General features: G+C 41.6%; 1 protein-coding gene across 1 annotated transcript in view; it reads left to right on the top strand.

Moving 5' to 3' along the window:
• The first annotated feature begins 901 nt into the window (after positions 1–901).
• Positions 902–11,767, top strand: part of ST8SIA4 (ST8 alpha-N-acetyl-neuraminide alpha-2,8-sialyltransferase 4) — a 50,978-nt gene continuing 40,112 nt past the window's right edge. Inside the window, exons 1-2 of the mRNA XM_058827512.1 lie at positions 902–1,328; positions 3,408–3,539. Coding sequence (XP_058683495.1) covers positions 1,216–1,328; positions 3,408–3,539 — 245 coding nt within the window. The 5' untranslated portion in view covers positions 902–1,215. The remainder of the gene's footprint in view (positions 1,329–3,407; positions 3,540–11,767) is intronic.

Here is an 11,767-nt window from a genome sequence, read left to right as displayed (position 1 = left end):
GGAAGAGAAGTCACACCAGATTTACCACAAACACTTCCTGGGTCCCCGTGGGAGAAGTGTGTTTTTGGTCTTACTCGCTCCGTAAGAGCAAACTTCAGGGTTGTGGACAGATCCCTGTCACACAGAATCAGCATGTTTCCAAGGCACTTCACTCACTTTGAAAGAGACAAAACAATACTGAGAAAAGCGGATTATAGCAAATAATTTAATTTTCATGTTGCATTATCCACCTCAAAGGTTTGGGTTTTTCTTCGTTACGTTTTGGGGTTTCGTGGCTAGTCCCCCTTTTTCTTGTACATTTCAGAAAAACTGTCTCAGCAGAAGTTAAGAACGGCCGTGCTGAGACCGTGTGGACGAAACAAGACCCTGGGGAGCGGGTCATGGGCGGTAGATCTCGCCGCACTCCAGGCGGGTGTGCGCGGGGGCCACGCCGCTTCCCTTCTCCATTCCCGCCTTCTCCTGCGGCTTTGGGACAGGGAGACCGGGAAACACGTCCAGTGCCTCGCTCAAGCCACAGTCATACATAGCGGGAGCGAGGGAAAAAAAATAAATTACCAGTGAACAAAACCCCCGATCCTTCTCTGCAAAAGGAAGCGTGCTCCTTTTCAGCGACACAGCGTCGGCGCTCCTTCGCTCTCACTTCCAGACGCCCAACCGGCAACACGGGCACAACCGACGCGAGCCAGGGAAGGAAGGGACGCCCTCGCCGACGGAGCTGCCGCCAGCCCTCTCCCACCTCCCCTCGCCCCGCCGCCTTCCTCCCGGCGCCGAGGCAGCGCCCGCTCCGCCCGCATTGGCCGCGCCGCGCCCGCCCCGCCCCGCCGCGCTGAGGGCGGCGCTGGCCGCGCCTCCGGCCGAGCGGCGCCGCAGCGGATCCGGGCGCGGAGCGGAGCCGCGGAGCGCTCCTGCGTCGGCTAACACGCCGCTCCGCCGCCGAGCCGTCCCCTTGGCCGAGGCGAGCGAGTCACCGTTTGCATCCACAGCTGCCTGGCAGGGCGAAGGAGAGACAAAGTAAACGCCGACGAGCCCCCCAGCCGCTGCTCCTGCCTGGTTTTATTTTATTTTATCTTATCTTCTGTAATTATTCCGGGAAAAAACAAATAACAAAAAACCACATCGCCCTGTTTTTAGCAATTCGTGCCGCGTGTGCAGTTGTTTCCAGCACTCCTGATAAACAAAGGAAAAGGGGGAGGGGGCCCGCGTTTCGCAGAAGACATGCGTTCCGTCAGGAAGAGGTGGACTGTGTGCACCATAAGTCTCCTCCTCATCTTCTATAAGACGAAGGAAATAACGCGGACCGAAGAGCGCCAGGAGATACCTCTGGCCGGGTAACTGCGGGACGCCGCGCCGGGAGGGCGGCCCGAGGGGGCGGCGGGGCCGTGTCCCTGCCCGAGGTCCCCTCCGCGTGCCCGCCCGGGCTGTTAGGTGCCCCGGCGCTGCTCGGGCTGTGGCCGCAGCCGGCGGTGCCAGCGCGGCTCGGCGCTCTCGCTGGCTGGCGCTGCGGAGGGCGCGGGTGCCGCTGCGGGACGGGCGGAGTGCGGGGCTCGCTGCTGGGGCTCGGCCGCCGCAGGGCGGGTGCGAGTGTACGGGAGAGCACGGGAGCTGCGCTGCTTCTGGGGTCGCCTCTCAGCCGCGGTAACGGGGCGCTCCTCTGAAGTTTCACCTGTCCGCGGCTGCCCGGTGGCCGGGACGGCCCGAGGTGGCGACGGCCGCCGCCGGAGCCCCTGTGCCTTGGTTCCTTGCCTTTCGTGGGCAAGCGTGCTGGGATGCAGGTGAATGCCTGCTTCCGTTTTTGAAGTTTGCCTGGGAGCTTTGCTTAACTTGGCTTTTTCTTAAGGATTCTTGATCTGAGAGAAGTGTGGGTCATCCCCGTGAGCTCTGGAGCTTCCTCCACTGGAAAGCTGGTCCCTCGCTGACACCATGTGTTACATGCTTTCCCTTTGCTGCCTGGCGTTTACTCAAAACGAGAGGCAAAGAGTACCTTGCCGTTTTTCTGTTTGCACCTCAGCTTTCTCTTTATGTATGTGATTGCCTGCATTCCCCATTTTTCTCCCAACTTGCAGCTGTTCTCTGGAGATGTCGGGTTTTCAGTCAAGCTGGTTTTTTTGAAGTGTATGATACTGGTTTGGTAGTTATAGGGCCTTTTGCAATGACAGCACATTTTAGAAATTACTACATATTACCAGCTTTGTTAATTTAGCTTAATTAATGTCCCATTGCAGGTTAGCTTGTGTTTAGTCTGTTGTGTATTTACAAAATAATACTGATTTATGTACAGCAGTAATGTTGCTGTGTTTCTTACTAAGGGCAGTGATTCAGTTGTTATCAAAACTTACAGCCCCAGAAAAGCACAACTCAGCAATTCCTGGAAAGCTTACAGTGTCACATATTCACCATTTTGTGCCTTGAAGGGCTGTGGTCAGGTATTCTGAGCATGGGTATTTAACAGATAAACAGATTTTTGTATAATGTTGTCCTGTGCACACCTGAGTTACAAGACATTTTTTGTGGTAGATTTTTATATCCAAGAACTTTGATATATTTGTCATTAACAGCTGTGTTTGAACTCAGCTGAATATCGCTCTGGCATCTAGAAGGAAACACTATGGACGATAATGGAAAGATGTGGAGATAAAAATAAGTTTCAGTCCTGACCTTAAATTGTGCTTGTAGTGTTTTGGACTTCTCTGTCCCATTTATGTGAACCTGTTGGCTAATGCCACTGCAACTTAAGTCTGTTAGCTCACCAGGTATTCAGTGGTCATCACCCAAAGCTTACTGTATTTATTTTTAAGGTTTGACAAAAAGTTACAAGAGTGATGGACAGGGTAAGACAATTGGGGTGTTTTGGATGTGTGCATGCAAAAGTTTCATGGAGTGTTGGGGAAATGTTGTATTTTGTATACCATTAAACTCCAGAATTACCTGCTTAAAAATCTTTAGCATCAGCAGGAGGCCAAAGATATCTGCTAAGCCAGTATTGCAGGTTATGAACTGAGCAAAGGCTTAAAATGTAACACCTAATTCTTAGTTTACTACTAGAAATGTGGAAGTTAGAAGTGCAGAATCTTCCTCACAAACATAATGAAGTTTTTGTCCAGATTCACAGTTTGGAGTTTATTGTAGTTCTTGGAACTACTGACATATTGGAATATGTATATTCCATAACAAATACAAACATTTAAGATCTTAATTTGCATATTCAACTATTACAGATAGCTGTCTCCTATTACAGATAGCTGTCTTCTAGTTTTTTTTCTGTTACGGTTTATTTTCATTAGAAAGCTAAGAGGTAGTTGCTAATTTTTGTTGTGAATAAAAGGATATATTGCTGATGCTTGGGATGCAAATTACTTAAACTGGAGTTAGCCTTGACATAATTGTGTGTTTTCTATATTGCATTACAGAGATGGTGAGCAGAGTTTGAGTAGATCAATGATCAATAGCTCTGATAAGATAATTCGAAAGGCTGGCTCCTCAATCTTCCAACATGCTGCAGAAGGTTGGAAAATCAATTCTTCTTTGGTGATGGAAATAAGGTGAGTTTCTGAAATAAAAAAAAAGCTGTTAATTCCACCTTGCTTATAATTCTTTTCATTCATGTTGCTTTATAACTCCTTTGGTCTATAAAACAGTAATTTGATTTACATTTGCAGGTGGATGTTTTTAAATTGTATCTATTTAGGTTTCAGTGTTAAATACAACTGCAGTACATTAGGCTTCAAAGTGAAGTCATCCTTCATAAGAATTAATGTTTTCATCTGGCTGCGACTGTCAGACCTGTGCAATCAGTCTGTATTATTCATGTCCATATTTAAGCTGGTTGTCTAGAGCTCTTCCACAGTCGGTGGTGAGAAACTGGTGCTTTTAGGATGACATTTTCTGTCATCCCAAATGTTTGAAATAGATCAGGTGGAGGTATCCTGGGCATACCAGTTTTCCTCCCTTGATTACAGAAGGAGCTTAGGCAGACAGCTGAGGTGCAGGAGTCAATAGCTGGGCCATCAAGTGTGAATCTGCTTGTGGCTGTGGCTGGTCCATGTCACAGGGTGAGACGCTGACAGCAGTTGTGTCTTACGCAGTTTCCTTTCTTGATGTCAGAAAGGCTAAAAAGAGCATTAGGCTTATGCTGAGGGGGCAGCCCAGTAGCAGAGTTAAACTGAGTGATAGTTCTGATGTGTCTTTACGGTGGATCTCTGCACCTTGTGGCCACAGAGAGTAGCAAGATGTCTCTGAGTGTGTCGTGTCGTATCTTCCCCATCTTCATCAGGAAGGTGGCCCATGAGAGAAGCGTATGGAGCGTGGATTGTCAGTGTGGTGATCTAGGAGTGTTGCATTCTATGAAAAATGAGGGAAAGTAACTATTTTTAACTCATGGTAGATTAGACTCGATTTTCTGAAATTAAGACTTTGCATAGTAATGTGTTCAAATTAAAATGCAGTTTCTGTGTGATTTCCCTTTCTACTTTGAAATTTTTTTATTTTAATTTTTTTTTTTTATTAATTTTTTAAATTAAAGGACAGTTTACAAACCCCTTAAACAGGCATTGTTTCCATGTATAAAGGCATGGCTTCTCTGAAGGAGAAATTTAGGGATTTTTTTAATGACTGCTATTTTGTCCCTAATTCTAAAGCCTGCAGAAAATAAAGGTAGATCAGAAATGTATGTATCATAAGTTACTGGTCCAAAAGCTGGGAGAAAACAGCTTTTTCTACTTATGGAGTAAGCTGATTTGGAAATGAGTGCGTGAATATAAGTAGAGACAACTATTCTCAGTCATTTTACTGAAAAATTGAGTATCGTATTTCAGAAGCATTTAAAACCAATACACATTGCTGCTCCAGCCAAACACCAAACTAGAAAAAATATTAAAATAACCTCTTGGTTAAAATTAAGAGAGAAAGTTAATCATGGGTTATGCCAATTTTATACCTGTTCCAAATTCAAAATACGTTATTCAAAGAGGTAAAGCAGTGGAGAATACTTTAGTATTTTCATCCTGTTAATACATGTGTGTCATCTCAATCTACTAAATTAATGAGTTTCAAAGTAACTTTTTTCTTTATTGTTTTCCAGAGGGGGAAATTTCTCTTATTTAATAAATTACTATTGTGTACTTAAGAAACACTTCTATATATAAGGTTTTTTTAAATATTTTGCAGGGAAGGATTTTTTTTTTTTTTTACCTCATTAGAATGAGGAAAACAGTGTGTCTTGCACGCTGGCTGAAGTGCTGCAAGTAGAGGTTCCACTGTAAGATTTTCTGTACCATAGAGAGCATAAAGCTGAGGTTATTGAGCAGTCCACATTGCCAGTCTTGTTTTCAGAGGAACACTGGGGCAGAAAGTAGGTGTGAACCAGATAATTATTTTAGATTAATGTGACTTAGGGCCAAAAGTTGACATGAACTCTACAGAAGGAGTCAGTGCTAACTAAGTCCCAGGCATAGTCTTTCCAGAAAATATCTTTGCTGACATGCATAGCATATTCAGTTGTGGTACTCAGTGGTGAGGGAGGGATGTCAGGCGTGCTTTCCATTGAGGAAGCTGCATGCAATTCCTTGTGATGTCTTTCAGTCTGATGCTGACTAAATCATGTACATTCTCTCACTTTTACAGATGGTTTGCTGTACACCTTTCTTCCATGGTACAGCAGTAAGAAGCATTTTAGCTGTAGCTTTACACCTACGCATCTATCAGGACTAACTTTAAAAGTGTCTAGCAAAGTCATACACTATTCTTGTGGTCTAACTAACTGCTGAGCTCTCCATAATATGTTACATGCACTGTGTAGACCATGAAGATGATTCATAGTCTATAATTGCAGCTGTTAACGTGAACAGTGGTTGGTGATCTTGTGGTGTGAGGTTGACCATAGGAAGTAACAGTAAGAGTGAAACAAAATACAAGCTAGTGCCTGATGAATAATATATAAAATGTTTTCAGTTCTAAGCAGTGGAGAAATAATTTGTGAAGCCATTAGTGTGCATCATAAAGATATTTCATGAAACTTATAGTCACCCATAAATGACAGATAGTTTTGTGTCATACATCAGCTTGGCACCCACTTGAGCAATTTTCAAATGTAGGAAGTATATTATAGTGACTTTAGCTTCATGCAAGGACTGTTGGTTAGTGATGAGTCAAATCTTGTTGATTGCATCTAGAATATTATACTTCACTATTGCTTTGTTGACTTTGTGGGGTCATCATCGCTGGCCCTTTTATTTTTGCTCAAGTTAGTGATGTGTTTTTCAGCCTCAAAGGCCTTAGGAATTTTTGGCAAGGCCAGGCTCAGACAGGAGTCAGTGGGTGGTAATTCTCTCCTGTATCAGGAAACATGAAAGGATGGAAATCTTCCAGTGGGTTTCTGATGGTCTAGGACTTTGAAGCCAGAGAAGGCAGCCTGTGGAGTGTAGCAACCCTCTTGGGAGGGCAGCAGCTCTTTGGAGATACTAAGCAGGATCTTTCTTACGAAGAAAGAGCTAGACTTTCTGTGATCGAGGTGGAAATTAAGTGTGTTACTAATTACTTGAGACTGTGAAATATGCTGCCTTGACAATGACTGATTTAGTGGGAGGAGATTTTTGCAACTGATACCTTCTCATTGCTGGGAACTTCTTTGAAGAATTGATAATTCCTGTGGCAAAGAGAGGAGCACCTTCTTGGCTCCCCTTTTCTATCTGAATTATTTCAATCATGAATAGTCCACCACCTGCTATGGTTTCATGTCTTGCATCCTTTCTACTCTCTGTAGCAATGTGGAGGTTTTCCTTATTCTTATGGAAATAAGGAGACTTCATTTGTAATGAAGGCTGTATTTTCAGAAAGTAGGGATGTGGCTGAGATGGGTGCAAACCTATATGGGGAGGCCTTGCACACAGGGCTGACAACAGCACGTCTGTGACCTGTGTGAAATGAACCGCAGTTCAATGTCTGTCACTTTCTTCTACTTACTTTTAAATAAATATGTTAATTTATGCTGAAAGGAGCATAAGGTGGTTATGAATTGCAGGAAAGAGAAATTTTTGAAAAGTACATTGGGAATGTATTCATCTCTGCAATTTAACAGAATATTTCCTGTCAGAAAAGTGTACAGAGAACTTTTAAGATGTCAGCAGCATCTTAAAAAAAAAAAAAAAAAAAAGAAAAGAAAAAAAAGCATCTTCCTCCTTCAAAAGGTTCAGATTATTAACAATTTTTGTCTTACAAGTTAGTGTGAAACAACTGTGGTAAGTCCCTGAAGTGTAAGCAGTAAATACAGAGCCAGCAATTGTGGAGCACTGCAATCGCTCTGAAGCTTTTGGAGCAATGTTCTGAAGCTGTTCTGCATTGTTTCCTTCTGATCGTTTTTGTGTCAAAGACATGGAATCTGGGGTTCTCTGGTTTGGTTTAGTCATAATAAACCTCAGGGGATTTTTGCATGCCAATCTATTTTACTCTGCCTTGCTTATCTTCATGAAATGCTGGTATATGGATGATCTTCCTGTGATAAGCAGTAGTTGAGTCATTGTCTGTTTGAAAGCCCTCTTCCTTCTTCATGCCCATTCTCTTGTGTTACAGCACTTCTGGTTGTGTTGCCTCCATCAGCTGGGAGCTCCTAGGAACTCTTCCAGGGCTGTTTCCAGTTATGTATGTTTCTAACAAATCCAAATTAGTGGTTGAACTAGGTGATCTTTCAAGTCCCCTTCCAACACAAACTATCCTATGATTCTAAAGGCTGCTTTCCTGGAAGAGCTTTTCTAAAAACCTCCTTTCGTACTATAATAAAACCCAGCACATATCTGTGCAACTATCTGTGGTCCCCACTGCCTTCTCAAAAAAACAACAGGAGCTGGAGCTTTAGTCATGTACAAGAGCAAGCTGTGACCTTTTGTTACCATAGAGCTTGTTATTTCCTGTTGTTTTTAATTAAACAAATTTAGCTGTCAAAAAAAAAAAAAAGTTTTATCTAGGCCATAGTCAATCCCTGGTGATTCTAAAGGCTGAGAGCCACCTTCTGCCTTCCAGCTGCAGAGTGCAAAGCAGAGTCAGGACTTTCTAGGGTTAGAAAGTCGAGTTGTTTATGAAGGCTAGTCTGAGAGAGTCTGCAGGAGATTAAGAGAAGGGATTAGAAATCTACAGCATAGAAGTTTTTTAAAAAGTTGAGTGTTTTTTTATCCTCAGGTAAATTAAGGATGTTGCTAAGAGTAAGGTGTAGTCCTAAGGAAGGCATAAGGAACAAAAGCAGCTTCAGTAGCTGTGGAAAAGGTCTGAGGAATACTGTGCTTCCAGTAAGGCCAGGGAAGGTGATGGAGGTGCGTGGGGAGGGTGTCAAGTCCCCACCACAAGGGATTTTTGGGAACATATTAGATAAACATGGGCTGGGGGACATGTAGATAAAGGTACATCTTAAGTGGGCCTTCAGAGGAACAATTAAACACTTAATGCATCTCTGTTCCATAATGGGATTGCTGGTGAGCCCTCCTGGGCACTTAGGATGCACTCCAGAGGCTTCCCCTCATGCCTGGGGTCCACTCAAGTCCAGCAGCAATGATTTATGGCAACCCTTCCTCTACAGAAATGATTTTTCCCAGAAAAAACATCGCAGGTCATATTTCAGTTTTCTTGAGAATGTCTAAAAATATACATGTTTTTGTAATCTTAAAAGTGAAGTCTTCTCGTGGTCTATTTTCTTTTGTTCATTCACACAGTTCAGAGGCAGATGAAGAACACTTTGAGATTATATAATAGTTTTGTGGTACAAAGACCACAGTACAAAATAAAACTAGAGACATGCATCATGAGAAAAATCTCACCATGTTGCCCCAGAGCAGTAAATACTATTAACATTTGGCAAGCTATTCAGAGACCTTGCTGTTGCGTGATCTCATCAGATAACCAGGAGTTTCAGTTGGTACTTAAATATTATGGAGATCTGTTTGCTTATCAGAGAAGATCCATAGGTCAGCCACAGATAATGATGCTGTGTTTTTTTTGAGTCATTTAAGCATGTTCCAAGCAGCTGCTTGGGTACAATTAGTCTCACCTACCCATAAAACGGCTCAGATCACCCCCTGATACAGTTTTATTTGTCATTAGAAAACTTGAAGAACAACCTCAAATGAAACTGTTTGTTTACACAATTTAGCTTAGGGTTGCAGAGCACCATTCTTCAAGGTTTGCTAAAAATCTTGCTCTTCTTTCCCTTGGTGGAACTAAGCTTACTTTTGAATTTAATATGCAGCCTGAAATGGATTAATTCTTACTTGTCATTATTTTGTCATGTCTGTTTAATCAGAATAACCTTGTTGTGCTATTTTTAGTGTTCTTTGTAGGACAGAAAAGAGGTTTAAATAAGTTGTTATTATTAATCAGCATCAAGAGTGACTGAGACACTCGTATTTATGCTCAGTATTTGTTATATCCCTCAATAATTTTTTTTCTCTTAGCACTTACGTGAAAATTGGAAGTACTGTTGTCCCCATGGTATGGGTGAGTCAGTAGCACAGAGGGACTTAAAACAATAACATGGATTCTGCATTATTTATCATACTACTTGCAGTATTAAAAGATACCTGGATACAGGCAAATGAATCAATAAAAATATTCTAATGTTAGCATTATTACATATCTCTTATACAAGGATTCTATTGCATATTGCAGTACCTGGGTGCACATTTAACTAAATATGCTAATGACAGCTCTGATAAGAAAATATTTTTAAATATGTGAGAAGATTCTAAGATTAGTGACTGTTTCAGCATGTTATTGAAAAATAAATTCCTTAGACATTTTGGAAATTTCAGCTGTGTTAAATGAGTGGTCGATTATCTGATTCTAATTCAGGTCCACATGAAATTCTTTGGAGGACTTCTAGGATCATATAGATAAATAAGTTTTGAATGCAAGCTGCCAAATGAATTATGGAAGATAAAGTGATTTTGCTTGTTTTGGCACTGTTTGCGTAACTTCACTGCCTTTCTCTTACTTTTAAAAATAATACAGAAGATCCCGTGTTCATGCAGAAATGTTGCCACTTTTTTGCTAATGTGGACAGTTTTAGGCCAATTTTCTCTAGATGTCAGGGACTGAAGCAAATCTTCTGGTGATCATATGACTTTTTGTAGTTAGAAATATAGTTTCTGTACATTTCACATAATTTTCTGAGGTTTTGAGACTCGTTTGTGGTCATCCCTTCTCAAGTCAGAGTTCATGTGAAATGAGTATGCTGATAGCTTGGCTGATCATGTTAGTAGCTTTTGATGCATTCATATTGTCCTTTACGGCCCCAGCTGTAGAAGCTCTCTTCCTGTGTAATGAATAATGGCAGTAATTTTTAATACTTCTAGATTGGGCAGCTCTTTCTTTCATGCTCTTTTTTGTTTGGTACCAATAATCAATCAGCTGATCTATTTGTTGCAGAGTGCCCACAAAGTTAAGCTGTCAAACCCACAGAGATTTGAAGTCCATTCAATTTAAAAGCCAAAACTGAGTCTTCATCCTCTTTTTACAGAAATATCTTGCCTGGCCTTACCAAAAGCTACACTCAGGATTTTAAGATTCTCTGTCTTGCTATGTTTTTCTGAGTCTCTCATGTGCCTCAGCGTAAGTTGCCTTTGCTCTGATGCTGCTCCCTTCATATGTAACAGCTGTAACAGCCCAACATATTCCAGATATTCTTTCCCTTTTTTTTTTTTTCCAAGTTTAGGAAGTAGGAATTACTTAAAAACACTTTTTATTATGTTTCACTTCTCCTGTACCTATTAAGATAAGTTTTATGGTGAGTATTTTGTGTTGCTGATTCCAAGATTCAGACAAATTCCTCTTTCTTGAGGCAGCAACAAAAGTGAGCATGGGTGTTTTATAGTCCATCCCTTTTAATTTGTGGGGAATTGTTTTCCCTTTATGGCTGTGACTGAGTGTTGCAACTGACCGAAGAACATTTCTAGTTATCTTTTCCTGTTTGGTTGTGCTCTAGGGAAGTTTAGTCTCTAGAAGCTTAATATGCAAAAATAACATTCTTTTAGTCAACAAAATAATCCATTTTGTTTTAAAGTCCATCTTACCTAGTGACAACAGTGAAAAATATAATGTTTTGTTTTTCTTCTTTTCTTGTTATACTTGCAGAGGCAAAAGTGTCTGGTAGATTTAAAAATAAAAGACCCACTCTCTGTCTGGTCCATAAGAATGTTGTACTTGCTTCAGATGGGATCTTTCTTCACAAACATACCTGCTTCACAGAGGGACACAAGCTTGTAAAGCTTTGCTCACTTTCAGTCCTGAGGTATCAGTGGCTCCCACAGCTCTGGCCTGGGGATTTTTTCAGCTTTTTGTGTCAAGGGTGTACTGAAAACTGCTCTACACTGCCAGTGCAGGTATTAGTCATTGCATACATTAGTCATTACATTGCAGTCATTAAATATCTCTTCTGAGCCTACATACTGAACATGTGCTAGTTTTTGGACCCCAGTCCCCACCTTGTCATGGGCAGAATGGAAGTTTTGGACAGAGTTTATTAGAGAATCCATCACACTAAGTTATGAGGTACAGAACTTGTTTTCTATACCCCTTGCACGTTAAACTCCTTCTCAGAGAGGAGTCAAAGTATGATTGGATCTAATCTTAACCACAGACTTGGTCAACAGTTTATGTTTAAAGGATTCTGCAAGTGCAATTGAACCTTTATGCAATTTTGTCCCACAAGATTAAGGATGGCAAACCAAATACACTTAAGTGATTAAAGTAAATTATTTATTGATGGTCGTAATGATAATAATTAGACTAA

This window comes from Poecile atricapillus, chromosome Z (assembly GCF_030490865.1).
Source record: "Poecile atricapillus isolate bPoeAtr1 chromosome Z, bPoeAtr1.hap1, whole genome shotgun sequence".
In the NCBI taxonomy this organism is placed as follows: domain Eukaryota; kingdom Metazoa; phylum Chordata; class Aves; order Passeriformes; family Paridae; genus Poecile; species Poecile atricapillus.
This window is presented reverse-complemented; position numbering and strand designations above follow the sequence as displayed.